Source organism: Branchiostoma belcheri, unplaced genomic scaffold (assembly GCF_001625305.1).
Source record: "Branchiostoma belcheri isolate BF01 breed outbred unplaced genomic scaffold, Haploidv18h27 scaffold18, whole genome shotgun sequence".
In the NCBI taxonomy this organism is placed as follows: domain Eukaryota; kingdom Metazoa; phylum Chordata; class Leptocardii; order Amphioxiformes; family Branchiostomatidae; genus Branchiostoma; species Branchiostoma belcheri.
The window spans coordinates 248,218-265,621 of record NW_017803268.1 but is presented as its reverse complement, the minus strand read 5'-3'; the positions used below and the strand labels follow the sequence as shown (position 1 = coordinate 265,621).

The 17,404-nt window shown below is 43.8% G+C and overlaps 1 protein-coding gene across 1 annotated transcript; it reads right to left on the bottom strand.

Moving 5' to 3' along the window:
- Positions 1-68: 68 nt before the first annotated feature.
- Positions 69-16,696, bottom strand: LOC109467275. Its single transcript, XM_019765219.1, has 19 exons — positions 15,252-16,696; positions 14,751-15,093; positions 14,406-14,591; positions 13,935-14,224; positions 13,448-13,667; positions 12,989-13,288; positions 12,640-12,700; positions 12,119-12,257; positions 11,516-11,640; positions 11,170-11,317; positions 10,769-10,877; positions 3,878-4,167; positions 3,207-3,423; positions 2,609-2,902; positions 2,040-2,100; positions 1,640-1,778; positions 1,204-1,328; positions 639-786; positions 69-288 (listed from the first exon to the last, which is right to left on the bottom strand). The coding sequence occupies exons 1-19, from the start codon at positions 16,694-16,696 to the stop codon at positions 69-71; spliced, it is 4,860 nt and encodes a 1,619-aa protein (XP_019620778.1).
- Positions 16,697-17,404: the final 708 nt, after the last annotated feature.

Sequence of the window (17,404 nt, the reverse complement as noted above, 5' to 3'; positions counted from 1 at the left end):
TGTAATTTACCTACATGTATAAAGCAGAACTACGCACGTCCATTTTTTTTTTATCATCGTCGTAGTCTCTACTGTTCCTCCAACTTGACAAGTAGTCCGTAGAGTGCATGCCCTCCTCTTTCCACAGTGGACCATTCCAGCTCGTTGTTACTGAATAGTGGGTCAATAGTTTCGCCCCTTTTCCTAGCACCCACCGTTTCCGGTCCGACCTTGTAGCTGCCCGGCCGGATACACAGCTGGAAGGCCACACGGGCTTTGTACATCTTACCGTCATGCTCGTCTCTGAACCTGTTAGAAGATATTTTAATTGTATCATTTTTGTCTCTGATTCTGTATTGTAAGTGTATCATTTTTTTGTTGAAAGATACAGCCTGAAGATACATGTTAATGTTTTGGCAGCTGTAGTTCTAACAAATTTGATGAACTATCTAATGGAAATACATGTACTGCATTTTTGGTGCTCTTTTGTCACACTAAAGTCAATACCACTTGCACTGCATCATTACATCCAAATATATATATTATGTTACCTTACACAGTCGTAGAACTATCTAGAAAGCAATAGTAAACATCATATTCTTTAGACTTGTTCAACTATATCTATAGTGGAGTGAAAGCATATTATTACCAGTACCTACCTTTTAGCAGTAGCATACTGATCTAAACCAGCATACACGATGCTTGGTGACACAAACACTTGCGCAGTGTCAAAACCTTCCGGTTTCTTGTCAGCATTGAAATGACCTGGTCTCTCTCCTAACTGATGACCACCCATCGCAACGTCTCCTGTAATAAACAATATCAATGTTACAGCCTCAACACAAAGCCTCTGTTGGTGTTGGTGTGTGTGTGTGTGTGCGCGCGTGTGTGTGTGTGTGTATGCGAGCATGTGTGTGTGTGTGTGTGTGTGTGTGTGTGCGTGTCTTGCCATGATCACACGAAAACAAAACCCAGTGTTGCTATATCTTTTCAATGCTGTTACATTTTGTCTGTGGAATTCAAAGAGTCGCAAAGCAGTGTGAGTAAGGGGTGAAGACTGTCATCTCTTATCACCTTGCCCTAAACACAAGTCTCTTAGTCAAGAAGAATAGTAGCTACAACAGAAAGGAAAATGACCCTGTGCTTTTAACAAGCATGGTTTCTTGATCAGTCAGGATCTTTTCTGACTGACAGGAACAGATAATGTAGATCTGATGTACTTACCGGGCATGAGAAGCATGGAACTGTTTTTCAGAATCAATTTCACCACATCTTGCTTTGTCCCGTGGTACGCACGGTGCCAGGTGCCGAACACATTCAACTCTTGATCCCGAAAGGTTGGCTGCAAGCTGTACAGCAAAAGATGATGAATTTGTCAAATCGAACTACTTCATAGACCATACTAAAGCTTTGAATGACATAACTGCAACTTATGCTAAGACATGCATTGTAGCCCGACTGCCATAATGTTGTCAGGGCCAGCACAAACTAGCTTAGAGACCTGGGGATGCCTTTGGTAATATTTCCATGGACATAGACGTGGATCAGAGGAGTTGGCATGTATATGCAGGTCCTGGAAACAGTGGCATCCAAGCCTTTTGCTTTACTTCGTAATCGTGGAGCAGGTAAGGCACAATTAGAAATACAATTTTGTTCTCACCTGAGACCAAATCTGCACCAGCCAACAGGGAGCGCGTACCTCTTCTTTGGTCTGCCCCGGAAGTACGTGTCATTTTCTTCACGATCTTTGTGACATTTCTCACAGAAGCATCTGTCTTCATCAGGGTTGAAATAACTATCTGTAAAATAAATAGTGTTTTTTACGCTTAATATCATATAGATGGTGGGCCCAAACCACAGAAATCTTCACTTCTAAGATTTCCATGTACAATGTACTTTGCACCCTGTGTGTCATTTACAGTTCACTAGTTGATAGACCATTGAAGCTTACCTTCGAAACAAAGCATTCATTCGAAGAAAAGTTATTTAGTCCTAATGACACAAATAAAAACGATAATATATAACCATTATTTTGATGACAATTGACAGTAAATGCTTACCTTCTATTTCCAGTGTTTTCTTGAAGCGCCTACAGGCCAACCAGTAATCACAGATGTTACCCTAAGTATCAAAATCAATCTGTCAGAGTTGGATTCAAGTCTTGTTCAGCTCATTAGTACATTAGAACCTCATGAGAACAATACACACATAGGAAGGGCAATAATATGCATACTCTGACAAGTCTTACTCAAACACATTCGTATATATAGTGACTAAAGTCTAAATCCCTCCTACAATAAAATTGCAACATGATGTAACCCAACACTAGTTTCCAATGTGACAGGCAGGTTTTCTTCTCCCTTAAATTTTTACACAATATTTTCAAATAATTTCATGTCTTAATCAGGTTACAGACCCTTGATTTTTTTTTGCCCTGCGGCGGCGTAGTTACTTTCGCATTCGTTGCGTTTCGCTGCGGTGTGATGCGTTGCCCGAGAAACACCCCCAAATTGCACATATACAGGGCACTATATAGATGTTACTGTATGTACAACCCATATATATATGGGCCCCGCAGGACAAGGGTTAAGTAATAAATTATGTTTAAGATGCCACTGTCAATACTCACAGTCGGTGCAGTTATTTCCGCCGTCGCAAGTGGCGTTGCAGCAGTTTCGCCGCGCTCACACGGATGATACAGCTCTTTCGGCCCCGGGAATATGTGAACCCTTGAACGGACAACTCTGCTCTTGCCCACTAGTTTTAAGTTGAACTCCAACCTGTTCGTCCTGTCGCAGTAGAACTTGAAGTTCTGCCCATATTGGTTGTTGACCATGGTAACATCGGGAAGGAGATTCCCGTTGAATAGTGCGCAGAATGTCTCGTTTTCCAGCATGGACACTGAAGGGGTTGGCGTTCCCTCCTGTTGGAGAAAAGTTGAACTTTTCATCATCTGTACGTGCTAAGTTTCTCCTAACCAACTTCGGACATGCAGCATACAAAACCATACAAAGATGAAATATAAGAAAACAGCCCTCTGAAGTACTGTAGAAAAATGCCTGGTGAACTATTTTCGAACTTGACCTTCAGTACCAATATTCTTACAAATGCTGCCCTTATGAGGTTCCTCTTGACTGTTTGTGGCCCTCCACTTTGCTCATTGACAAGTAAATTTTGTTATCGTGGTTAATTCGCTTTGCGAAAAGATGCACAGAATTTCTGCTGACCTGCAACTCGTACTTGTCCACTTTGGCGCAGGTAATTCGATCGTCAACGGACTCCTCGAGTACCGCCTCCATCCGGGCCTTCATGATGCCCCTCTCTCTAGGTTCCATCCACTTCTTAAAGATGACCGTCCTGACGTGTCTGGCACGAACGCTATTGGCCACAAGGTTGACCATCCCAGAGGCATCGGAGCTATCGTCGCAGCAAATCACTGTGTACCTGAAATAAAGGAAAACAGCCCGCTGCAGTACCGTAGAAGAACGCCTGGTGAACCATATTTGAACTTGACCTTCCTTTTCACAACCGCAACTCAGCTACCAAATATCATTAAGATCCATCCGTAGCATTTCGACTTATTCAGTTGACCTGCATACAGTCCCAGAACACAGCTACTCCATCATGGAAAAACTGAAAACATAACCTTCTTGTTTAAGGTAACAACACCTGGTGATCAGCGAGGATGACTGATTCGTGAACTAAAAGTACATTCAGTAATAAGATCACCGTTTCCCATTGTTTTAGCATCATTGAATAAATGTGATATAACTGCACTACCGCGGAAACATAAGTTACTAATGGAAGGGTCATGAGACTTTTTTCATTTAGACCCTTCATGTCTTCCCCTCATCTAGTCTTACTATGTCTTCCAGGTAACCCAAGAGTGACTACTCACCCAGAACTGAGCGTGAACGTCTTGAAAGCCACCTTTGACTCCTTCAGGACGACATCATCTACTTTGTCGGTGACATCTTCCCAGTTCCCTTTCTTATTGCAACTCAGAACACGAACTTTGCTGTCCTCCTTTCCGGGTGACAGGGGTAGCCAAATGGTGGCAGGGCGGTTCAACAGCAGATTGCTGCCTTTGACGATCCTGACAATGTGACTCATACTGTCCATTCCGCTCATACGGCCTGCATCTGTCAGTCCAGCACGATTCATGGCTGCACTGTCAACTGGTGTAACCTGTAAGAGAAAAGTAAACGAAGGTAAGAAGCTGTCAAAAGGTGTACAATAGCTCTGTATATTCATAGATCTGCTTCTCCTGACACTTTTTTGCATAGTGATTACTTTACTTTACTTTACTTTATCCTTCTACTTCAACCATCAGGGGCGTCGTGGGGAGTGACAGTTGGAGGCCGACGGCTAGTCTAGATCTGGAGGCATGCCATACCTAGTCAGGGTGTCCTTCACACTCTCTATCCATGTTTCCCAGGAACGTCCCCTGGACTTAGTACCGGGTTTTCTGTTGTTGTATGCTCTGTGCGGTACTTTGAAAAGTTACTCGTAACTGGCACACCTCACCATAAAGTATTGCTGTATCGTTGTACTTACTCGAATTGAGATTTCTTTGCCGTCAGGAGCAGAGTCTGCAGGCAGAGATACCTCAATCCCTGTTTGTTCCGATGACTTGAGTGTTGAGGCTTCCCCTTTCTTTACTCGGTGGCGGTGCTCCAATGGCCTCGCCACGACAGCATAGGTAGACAAGTAAGTCACCTCAACCGTCACATGCCTGTCACCCTGAAAGAAGCAAAGGGGCCAAAGCTTAGGATTTAGAAATGCCAATCGCACTGATTCTGACTGTTTGACTATATATGTTTAAATCCAAAGACAAATCTACATAGCTCTTACGTGAACCTTTCCTGTAGTATGAATTCATATTGATATCATACTGGCTAGCTATAAGCAATAGCCATTGGCATTGGAGATAGATGTACAGTTATTTAATTTGTCACGAAATGGTAACACTTATCGCTGTATGTGTACCAATACATTCTGTCTGGTGAAGCTGTCAGCGTACCTACCTGATCTGCTTCGCTCAGTGTCTTCATTATACTCCACGTCGTGCCCTGATCGTCTGAGTTCATCACAACGTATTCCCTTTCCTTGTTGAATTTGGGGAGGGAGTGGGGGATCTTCAGCTTTACGGGCTTCGCGAATGTCTTCCCCGCTGGGCCCATCTCGATGATGTCGCTGACTAGTTGCTCGTTGTCCCCAATCATGAGTGTCCCAGCGTAGCCGTGCGGGTTCATTACTACTGAGATGATGGCCGAGTCTTCACGAGCCGCTCCTGGGGGGATACTCAAGCTGCAGCCGGCCGGAAGGTCTACGGATTGCCCGGTGGTTGTGTTTGTTGATATCCTATAGCTGTTGGAGATACGAGTCGAATATTTCAGCCCCACAATCAGCCCTCCTCTTTAAGAGGTGTAGCACACAGAGTTTAGTTTCTAGTACTGTTTGTCTTTCATTTCTGACAGAAGTTCATGTCGTTCTACATTAGGGTCTGTTTCTTTGAGTTTATTTATGCCTCTTAGCTCTATTTAATTTTCTAGAATTATTGGAAACATATACATGTTTTATTGCTTTAGCCCACTCATCGGTAGCGACTTAAAACAAAAGTGTTCAAAGGGATGAAAACTTTAGGCACCTGTATCGTTTGTCGTATTCTTCTGGAACAGTCTGGCCCAAGCGCCATTCTTCCTCCACTTCTAAGGCGACCGACTTTGCCGTTGCCTCTTGGACTTCCAACAGAATCTCTTCCAGCACTTCCTCTGCTACAGCGCTAGCCTCTAGAATGGCGCTTGTGGCGACTTCCTTTACTTCCAACTGCAGAAGTTCCTCCAGGACGACCTCTGCTGCAGCATCCGGCACGACTTCCTTTGTCATCGACCTGTTGGTTTCTTCCAACAACTCCACCATCACTCTCCACGCAGAACCAACTACCTGCATATCTCTTTTTGCATTTTCATACTCGTCCACAAACAAAAGAGCATCTTCCTCGGCTACAGCTTCAATGACGCCCCCCTTGCATCCCCGTTCAACGTCCACCGCGACGTCTATCATGTACAACATCAGGTCATCAGGTAAACCTTCTTTAACGATAGCGACGATGTCGTCTGACAGACTCTCTGTCAGGCCTTCGTTGATGGTGTCGTCAGCCACTTCCTTACTGATAGTTTCTGTGATGTAGTTGAGGCTATCTTCAACCAGTAGCTCAGTGAGGATGGAGGCCACGCCTTCTTTGACAATATTTAGTTCAGGGAAGTCTAGAGGGGCGTCGTCCAAGATCATTCCCTTCTTAGTCCCTGTTGCTTTGTCTTTCAGCTTCCGCAGGTGATGCAGAGAGAGAGGCAATGTGGACAGGCGACGGTTTCCCTCCAAATCAAGGGTCTCCAGATTAAGCAGGCGTCCGAAGCTGTCAGGAAGCGTGCGCAGTTTGTTACCGGCGAGGTGGAATTCTTTTAGCGTGGATACCTGCCCGATAGAGTCCGGAAGTGTCTCGACACCGCAGTAACTGAAATTGAGGACCTCTATGACTTCAAGGTTTTCAATGCCTGCAGGGAGTAACCGTAAGGAGACGTTTTCCTCCATGTCCAAGATCTTTAACTTTGGAGGGACGTTCAGCACTAGGTCACCCTTGAGGTTATTTAGCTTGTTTCGCTTCATCTCTAAGCAGTCGAGACGCCCAAGCAACTGGATGGCTTCTGGAATGCTTCTAAATACGTTGTCGCTGAGGATGAGGACCTTCATCCGCTTAAGCTCTGCAAAGTCGGAAGGGAGTGTTGACAGACTGTTCTTTGACAAATCAAGAGTTTCAATTTTGGCCAATAGAGTCAGATTATCGGGAAGCGATTCCAGCTCGCAGCCGGAAAGTGTGAGGTACCTCAGGTACGCAAGTTGCTTCATTGTTGCTGGAAGTTTAGCAATGTTCGGATTTCGTGAAAAGTCGATTTTTCTCAGGTACTTGCACTTTGAAATATTCCCACTGATTTCTTGGATGTCACAGCCGGCAGCTCTCATCTCTCTCAGGTTAGAAATACTCCCGATATTAATCGGTATAGAACCCAGAGGGTTGTCTGACAGGTCAAGGATTTCGACCTCCTCGATACGGAAGACGGCTGGTGGTATTTCAGTCAGAGACTTGTTCGAGAGGTTTATTTCCTTGCAGGAATCTGTCTCCCTCATTTCGGCTCTCAGATATGCTGTCGTGAATGTCTCCCCGTGCTCATCCGTTTCCTCTTGCCTTCCTGGCCTTGGTCTCCTAGGACTGCCTGTTGTTGCTGGCCTCCTAGTGCTGTCAGGAATTGATAGCCCTCTTGGGCTTGGTCTTGAAGTTGATGGCCTCTCACTCCCGTCCATTTTTGTTGGCACACTCAGACTCGATGTCCTGGACCTGCTTGTTGTTGATGTCCTCTCGTTGTTGTCAGAAACCGATAGCCTTCTTCAGCGCGGGCTTGGGCTTCTCCTTGACGTTAGTGACCTCTAATTCATGTCTATTTCTGGTAGCCTTGATGGACTCAGTCCAGTCCTAGACCTGCTTGCTGATGATGGCCTTTCGTTGTTGTCGGAAGCCGATAAGCTTCTTGTTCTTGGGGTTCTCGTTGACGTTGGTTGTCTCCCGCGCGCCCTCATCCGCTGTCACAATTAGGTAATCAACACGTTCAGCTGCACACGACTAAATACCTTCATACAATTACTCTGTATCATTTTCTTTGCCAATGCAAATGTTTATCAGGACTTATAACCATGGCCCTTGCAAAAATGCTAAAATCGCGCTGATTATATCAATAAATTCGATATATATCATTAAACAATTTTTCAATCATTGTCGACAAATGTCCTTTTGAAATTTTAATAAATCAACAAGGACTGGCGATTATCGTAGCCACATGAGAGTTAAATAGCTATCCATCTACAAGACAAAACATCCAACAAATATGTCCAATCAAAAGCAATGAGAATGTCTTCTAACCTCGCCAGTTACGCAGACTGTACCGATCTTTGTAGCATCTGACCACCGCGACACAACACTACATTGCACTATACACACCACGCACTTAAAATGGCTACAGTAAACTATTCCTTAGCCTGGTTACCAGACCTATCATAGCTCCCGAGTTATACATCCTCTCCGCAGAGGATGTAGGACTCGAGAGCTATAACAGGTCTGGTAACCAGGCTACTATTGCTTCCACTGTCGCTAGTGATGTCAGTCCTGTAGGTTGCAGCCAGCTACATCAGATAACATTCGCAGGTAGCCAAATACCAAACACGCCATTGTATGATCGAACATAAACAAATCGCAAAATGATCAGGAACACAAATAGCACTGTTACGTTACATGGCTATATGTACTCGTTCAACGTCTACCCGACCATGGGGATCTCACCATGGGCCAGTTGCTATGTAAAGTGACCGCACAGTCGATGATTAACTGGACAGTTTCCAAATACATTTATCTTATGCTGAAAGAGGGGGCTATTTGCATCTTGCAGCCACTAAGATTAAACGCTATTTCATACAAAGCTAAAGCTTTACAACAGATTTGGGAGCTAAGAAAATCTGCTTGCATAGAGTTCACAATCAACATATTCATACGCAATACTCTACCTTTCCTACTCAAATTAATCTATTGAAACGACAAATTGTCGTTTTCCTATCAGCATTATGCCACTTGCAATAGAACATGGAAAGACAAATGGTGTAGATATACCTAGATACACAAAAGGTACAAACAAGCTTGGTAAACATCAATGCGGATAAACCTTTTCTTTGAGAAAGCATTTGTACTGTTACATCCTATCATTTGGGGCTTTTTACTTCACATGTGTTCCTTACTTGATCTGTCTTCTCTTTGTGAGACTTAAACAACCGATCATTAGGGGAGGGCCTGCATGGGGGGGGGGGAGTAGTGATTACGACACAAAATTTTCGCCGCCGATTACGAATTACGTTTAAATCTCAGAGCTGATTACGACATAACGATTTGCGGATAATGTACTATTACGAATTATTGATTTTTGGGGAGGCTGCCTACGGATTACGAAGACTACAAAAGCCTGATTACGCCTTACGGAAAAGGGCATGCAGGCCCCTTAGGGAGGACATTATTGTTTAACAACACAGAACGTATTTTGAGTAGGACTTCTGACAATTATACAAGGAAGCAGACATTTCTAAATGTACGTAACGAGTACCTGTCATACCTTTGTTGAGAGTCGAGTAGAAGCCCTAGAGAGAAATGGACAGGATAATTTATGTTGCTATCACTGTGCATCACACAAATAATACTGCATTACATGATCACAAGTGTCGCAATACGAAAATTTCCTACCCTTGTTGTGGATGGATGGCGGCCAGTCGTGCAGCAAACAAATACTTCTGTTACAAGTAGATCGTTATCATGCTAACGAGCTAATGTGTCGATGAGCACGTAGTCAGACCGGAAAATACGAGCGGACTTTACACATGCTATTGTTCAGCTAGGTGACCAGAACACATTTGAATACCAAGGTCTGTTTAGGCGGTTTGGGACAGGTGCATGCAGCAGTGGATTGATTGGCATTTCTATAGATGTCTTAATATGTTTATCTTAATCTAGATAAACGTTACTGGTTCTGGCTACGTGACTATTATATACTGACTAACATATAAGTAGTAAAAGACGACATACTGTATAATGAAGCCAACCGAAATTATCGCCTTTTTTATTAACCCAATTAACACATTTCACATTCTAGAAGTTAGTCTTTTTTTGTTCTTTTAAGAACAACGTGAGAGTCTATCACACAGCGACACCTACATGTATCAATATTGATCGAAGTGCAATTCTTCCTCTGAGTCAGTTTTATCTAATTAAACGCTTGTTCATGGCTATAACCATTGTTCAATCTTGCCTACAAGGCAAATATCCTGTCTATCAAGTAACGAGCTCAAATTGACCTAAATCACTCGTTTTGGCAAACTTAAAGAAGCCTCAGACAGTAGTACTGTCTGCTACATTGCTGTGTGCTACATTGTTTACTGACTCTGTCCCGATATTCTTTGAAGAGGTTGAGCCTGAAACTAAAACATGACTTCCCATGTTTGAAGAGACTGTGTTATGTGGCAACTGTATCACTCCTACCTCATCATCTAAAAGACCTGTGTTGGAGGTTACCATCAAGAATCTGTTTCATGATAACGTCTACCAACACAGATGAACTTTCATGCTAATATCAAGCCAGGAAAAACAATAATCTGTTTATATGATACTAGTACCATCCCTCAACAATGCACAAACAGTTCTCAGTGCAGTTTTACTGGTTCTTTTTTTATGTAGTACCAGATTTGCTTGTGTTTCATTCGATGCTTTTACCTTTGACACACTTGCTGCTTTAACTTTGTTTGATACCTGTAGTTTGGTTTATATACAAGATCAAGTACAGTGATGGTATCGATTACATTGTAAGGTAAGTTAAATGTTACTATGCAAAGTTCCAGAACATGGATTTGGTTTTTGTAGTCACATTATTCCCTACATAAGTTTATACAAAGCTATCTATAGTCAGACTAAGACAATGCTCATATTTTGGCTACACCAATACAATCATTTGTTACATACATGCCGTTGTAAGTTTTGTTTCAAAAGTTGACATCTGGTCCAATTAGAACTTGTCACGTTTAGTAAGCAAATATTTCCAGCTGCGTTTGGTTTTCTTATATTTCAAAATGTAAACGTTGATCGCTGTTATTACGGTTATCATCATCACATAGCATCTAACTTGACAAGTAGTCCGTAGAGTGCATGGCCTCCTCTTTCCCTAGTGGACCATTCCAGCTCATGGTTACTGAAGAGTGGGTCGATTGTTTCGCCCCTCCTCCTGGCACCCACCGTCTCCGGTCCGATCTCATAGCTGCCCGGCCGGATACACAGCTGGAAGGCCACACGGGCCTTGTACATCTTACCGTCATGCTCGTCTCTGAACCTGTTTGAAGATTTTGAATGTATCACTTGAAGCATCCCAGTTTAGGTTTTTGTTTTCATGCGAATCCGAAGTCCAGGCCAGTAACAGTTTGCTTTCTTTGCTGTTACAAAATGTTTTATTTTGGGCGATTTTTGCTACTCTTTTGTCACTTGATGTGTAACTGGTTGAAAAAAAATGTAAGTAAAAAGTAAGTGTATTCATATACTACACATTCTCTCACCTCTGGGGACTAGCGTATGCATCCAGCCCAGAGTACACGATGCTCGGCGACACGAACACTTGTACGGTGTCGAACCCGCGTGGGGAGACATCAGGAGTGATGTGGCCCGGTCTCACTCTTAACATACCGCCACCTAGCGGTACGTCTCCTGTTGGTATACATGTAAGATATAGAGCAGAAAACAGTCCCAACTATAAGTTGTAGACAACAAGGAATTGAGAAGCAAAAATAAAAGCAGAGAGGCAAAAATGTGATAGTGATACTTTTATCAGAATTGATACTTTGGTATATACCTACATGTATGTGCATAAATACACCTGTACACATGTATTTGCATAAACAGTACCTGGCATGAGAAGCATTGAGCTCCCTTGTAGAATTCTCGTCACCACATCTTGCTTTGTCCCGTGGTACGCACGGTGCCAGTTGGTAAACACGTTGAGGTCCGCATCCCTGAAGGATGGATTTATGCTGCAAAAAAAAGAAACATATCACAGTAGACTTTGCCACATTGTTTTACCAAAATATATATTCTCGACGCTGTTTGAAAACATTCCGTTGCTGAACTACATGTATGCTTGATAACAGAAAGCTACACAAATGGGAAATTAGTAATACCGATATTGTAACGTTTCCAAGATCAAAAATTACATACTATTTTGTATGCAGCCGCATCGTAATTTACTCAACATTCATAGAATCAGGGCATTACAACCATCCCCCAACAGAGACGGGGATCGCAACAGACTATCCGGAACCTATAATCCACTGCTCACGGAGTCACGTGTGTTATCTACGTTACGTCATGAAAGCAGTGGATTACTCATTTCTTGACAAAGGCTGGAGTTATTCAGTCGAAAATTCATTTTTTTTTTGCTATTGGCTATTGCAGTTGAAACTTGTTTCATGAAATTCATAGAACGCTGTCAGTCAAGACCTTACAACTCACCTGAGACCAAATCTGGCCCAACCAACTGGTACCGCGTACTTCTTCTCCGGGTTTCCTCGCAGATAAAAGTCCGGCTCCCCCCGGTCTCGGTGACATGTCTCACAGAAACACTTGTCGTGGTCAGGAGAAAAGTAGGTATCTAGAACAGAGAGTGATTCGAATTAAGAATTTCATAAACATGTCATTGATTGTCAACACGTTCACAAACAGATGCCTCCCAATGAAAATCTAGGAATGCAAAATACATGTATTCAAGTTGTGATGTGTCCACTCCAAGAAAATAATAATACTAAAACATTAATTACTTCAACAAGCTACTTGTGCATCCAAACTACCGGTACATGTCATCATGAATGACTAATAAACAAAAAACACAGATCAATACAGGTAAAACTAATCGTGAAACCAATAACATGGAGTAAGCTGTCTGGAGGAAAATTCAATTCTATTGTGTTAGAGGTACATTGAATTTCCTTCCACATTGTAACCAAAGAGGTTGTAGACGAAAAGCACATTCTTACCTTCAATTCCTAAAGTGTTCTTGAACCGCTGGCACGCCAACCAGTAGTCACAGTTTGGCCCCTGGGGAATGGATGATACTTAGCATCTACATTTTAACTGACCAATCCTAGCTGTATTCTTGTCGTTAACAGATTTAATACAATATACATTTAATGGAGATTCCTTCTCAAAACTCAATTTTAAAAAACTTGCCGAGGATTGCCAGATTCAGATTCATCACTGATACTCATATCCTGGAGTCCAGCCTTGTTAGCTTTGGTATGCTCTCCAAGATCCGGCTGGGTACGTAGCGGATATTGGGGAGGGGACCAAAGCTAACAAGGCTGGACTCGAGGCTATGATACTCACCGTAGGTACAGATATTTCTGCAAAAGTGAGAGGTTCTGCAGGTCGAGCTATCTCTCCAGGACGAAAAGGACGAATCATCTCCCTTGGGCCGGGGTACAGCTCGACCAATGAGAAGGCATCCCTCCCCATATCTTCTACCTTCACGTCGAACTCAAGCCTGCGCGTTCTCTCACAGTAGAACGTGAAGTTGACGCCGTACATGTCGTTCACCATCTCCACGTCAGGATGGATGTTCCCGTGGAAAAGTGCGCAGAACGTCTCGTTTTCCACCATGGACACTGGAGGAGTAGGTGTACCTTCCTGTGGGAGAGAATTTTAACTTTTTAGTACCGGCACGACTCCTGGCCAAAGACAAATTAAACGGACACCATGTATTCTGTCGAGAGAGATTTTGTCTTCAACATTATGCGAGTAACGTTAACCATATGGAACCTTTGCAATCCAACTCTATAGGCATACCTGTAGCTCGTATTTCTCCTCGTTGATGGTGCGACAGATGCGGTCTTGAACGGATTCTTCCAGCACACACTCCATCCGGGCGGTCATCTTCCCCAACTCTCGAGGTTCGATCCACTTCTTGAAGATGACAGTTCTGACGTGTCGGGCGCGAACGTTTTTAGTGACGAGGTTGACAACTCCAGTCGCATCCGAGCCGTCGCCGCAGCGAAGCACAACAAACCTGAGATAAAATTATCAGTCCAGTTAGAGAAAATCCCAAAATTAGACTCATATATTGATTAAATTTCACCGTAACGGCATGGAAATATATTTACTACAAATTTAACTCCAGTTTAGTCTCTACGTGTGACTAACAGGTCGTCAGCATTTGTTGTTCAACAAAAGGAAGGAAAGGGGGAATGGAAATCATCTTCCATTCAAAGTCGAAAGATTCAACTTTTTGCTTTCAGTGTCATAGTCAACCATACATTGTATTGTAGCTACTTACCCAGAACTGAGCCGGTCTGTCTTGAAAGCCACCTTTGTCTCCTGCAGCACGACATCCTCCACCTGACTGGTGATATCTTCCCATTGCCCTCTATCGTTACAGCTGAGAACGCGGACTTGGCCGTCTTCTGCACCAGGCGACAGCGGCAGCATGATAGTAGCGGGGCGGTTCAACAGCAGGTTGCTGCCTTTGACAAAGTTGACGATGTGGCTCATGCCGTCGATTCCTCCCATGATTTGGGGATCATCTAGCCCTGCGCGTGCAAGGGTGTCTCCGTCGACTGGCGTGACCTGCATCAGGTAGAAAAATAAGGTGATGAGAGAAACATAGACACTTTTGAAAAAGGAAGCAGTACATGACTTCGTTGTGAGATGTTTCCATGGTAGTAGATCAAATACGCTGTTAGTACGCTGTATTTGCCTTTTTGGTACCGTTGCTTTAGAATAGAGAAAAATGTAATTGTCTACTTACGTTAAACGAGATGTCTTTCTCTTCTGGGATGCTGTCCTCGAGAAGGATCAGTTTGATTCCCGTCTGTTCTGATGACGTCAGCGTTGACGCTTCCCCCTTTGTGACTCTGTGACAGTGCTCCAATGGCCTCGCCACCACAGCGAACGAAGAGAAGTGTGTTACCTCTACCGTAACAAACCTCTGTCCCTGACGCACAGACATACAGATAAAATGTCAACATTTGAAATTAAATAGGACAGGCTCACACCACTGTATCAAAAGGAGATTTAATTGAAACTTTATACCTAATATATCATATGAGCTCTCCTATCCCTAAAACAGTTGTGGTTCATGATCATCACTTACTTGTTCTTGGTCGCTCAGTGTTTTCAAAGCCACCCATGTCCTCCCGTTATCCTCTGATGTCATCACGATGTACTCCCTTTCGCAGTCAAACTTGGGAAAAGAATGTGGAATCTTCAGCTGTACGGGCTCGTAGAACGTCATCCCCGATGGCCTCATCTCGATGATGTCGCTGACTAGAAGCTGGTTGTCTTCCAGCTGGAGCGTTCCGTCGTACCCGTGCGGGTTTAAAACCATTGAGATGACGGATGTATCTTCATCTGTAGCTCCGGGAGGAATACTCAACTTGCAGCCAGCAGGAAGGTCCAAGGACTGCACTGCGCTTTTTACTGTTGATATCTCATAACTGTGGAAGACAAATTGATGAGTTAGCTTTTTCAGCCATTTGTACAATTTCAGTTATGATATTGATGACACTTAACAAATATTTTATGCTCTTGTTTATAATTACCCGGAAGTAGATCTAGAATTTCCATCACAAGAGGCTAGATTTTTTGCACTTACCTGAACGGCTTGTCGTATTCTTCTGGAACAGTTTGCCCCAGGCGCCACTCTTCCTCCTCTTCCAAGGCGATTGACTTTGCTGTTGCCATGACGATTTCCTCCATAAGTTCTTCCATCACGGGGCGTGCTATTGTATTTAAGATAGCATTTTCTTCGTCGACGGTTTCGTTGCTGATTTCCCTCACAAGCTCCAGAAGGATGGAATCGAAGGCGCATTCTTCTTCTTCGATTGCAACATCTATCATGTATATCATCAGGTCAGCAGGTAACCCCCCTTCAACGATGGTGACAATGTCGTCTGACAGATTGTCGATGATTGTGTCGTCGATTACCTCCGTTGCTATGGTGACTGTAACCTGGTTGTAGCATTCCTCTGCCAACAGGTCGGTACGTACGGAGACTACACCTTCTCTGACAATTTTGTGGTCTGGAACCTGTAGTGCCGGAGTGTTGCTAAGGACGAGACCCGTATTTTTGCCAATTTGCCTGTCTCTTAGTTCCCTCAAGCGGTGCAGTGAAGGCGGCAAACTGGTCAGACGGCGATTTCCTTCCAAATCAAGGGTCTCCAGATTGCGCAGGCGTCCGAAGCTGTCAGGAAGCGTGCGCAGTTTGTTACCGGCGAGGTGGATTGTCTTTAATGATGATACCCGTCCAAGGGAGTCCGGGAGTGTCTCGATGCCACAGTAGCTGATATTCAGTTCCTCAACATATTTAAGCTGCTCAAATCCGTCTGGCAACAAGACCAAGGAGCAGTTGTCCTCCACATCCAAGATCTTCAGCTTCGGAGGAACGCTTAACCACAAGTCTCCCCGTCGGTTGTTGAGTTTGTTGCGTTTCATCTCTAAGCACTCAAGACGCCCGAGAGACATGATGGAATCCGGAATGCTTTCAAAGGCGTTATCGGTGAGGATCAGGACTTTCAGTTGCTTCAGACCGAACATATCATCTGGGAGGGTAGACAGCGCATTTTTGGACAGATCAATGGTTTGAACTGTTTCCAGGTGAGTTAGATTGTTGGGGAGAGACTTGAGGCTGCAACTGCGCAAAGCAACGTATTCAAGGTATCTCAGCCGCTTCAATGTTGCTGGGAGAGTTACTGTGGCAATCAGCGGATTCCTTGAAAAGTCGATTTTGCTCAGATATTTGCACTCTTGAACAGAACCGCTGATTTCTGTGATGGGGCAACCGGCCACTCTCATCTCCTTAAGATTCGAAAGAGTTGCGATGCCAGCCGGTATAGAACCCAGAGGATTGTCTGACACGTCCAGGATTTCAACCTCCTCGATACGGAAGACGGCTGGTGGTATTTCAGTCAGAGACTTGTTCGAAAGATTAAGTTCTTTCTCCGTGATTTGGGCCCTTAGGTACGACTCTGTCCAACCTCCTTTTGTTGCTGCCGTCCGTGGTCGTGCTTTTGCTGATTTTGGTCTTCCAGTGCGATTCATCTTTGGCCCTATTATTGTTATCAGGTTTACACAAAGACATTTTAAGTAATGGACAATGTATCAATCAAATCGTATGGCATTTTTGTAAGACATTTCTACAGACGCATGGTGGTTCCTGCACCTTAGCTGAGAACCCCTTTCGCAACACAGATAGCGGGGCAATGAGGGGAAGCAAAATTGAATACGTCTCTTACATTTTCTTCAGCATTGACGGAACTGAACTGCTTGGCCCTCAGTATATTGGCTCAAAATATATGACCCTTCCACAAACTAATTACTATATGATCTATCACTGTACTGAGGTATGTGTTGTGTTGGTTGCCTCCCAGTGCCACAGCTAAAATTCATTTATCATTGCCGTTTGGCAACTGGCGACGATCGTATTAAATGGGCCTAGACGTTTGACACGTTAACAACCAGATTAAAGAGGTGAAAGATCAGCTCGGCGTAGTTGAGCAACTAGCCGAGCCTGTTATGGTTCATGTTGCTATGCACGAATGCATGGAAGGTCTATTCAACTTGACAGGTCAACTGAACTGGAATGGTTATACAAAGAGTCATTTGTCAAACCTGAAAATCTATGGGGAATAGAACCACGAGAAAGAGCACGAAGAGTTAAAATTCTCTCTGTGGTGTCTTGGTTAAGTCATGCATGGGAAGTAGGGTGGCATGAAACAACCCCCCTGCTTAGCCCGATAATTAATTAAC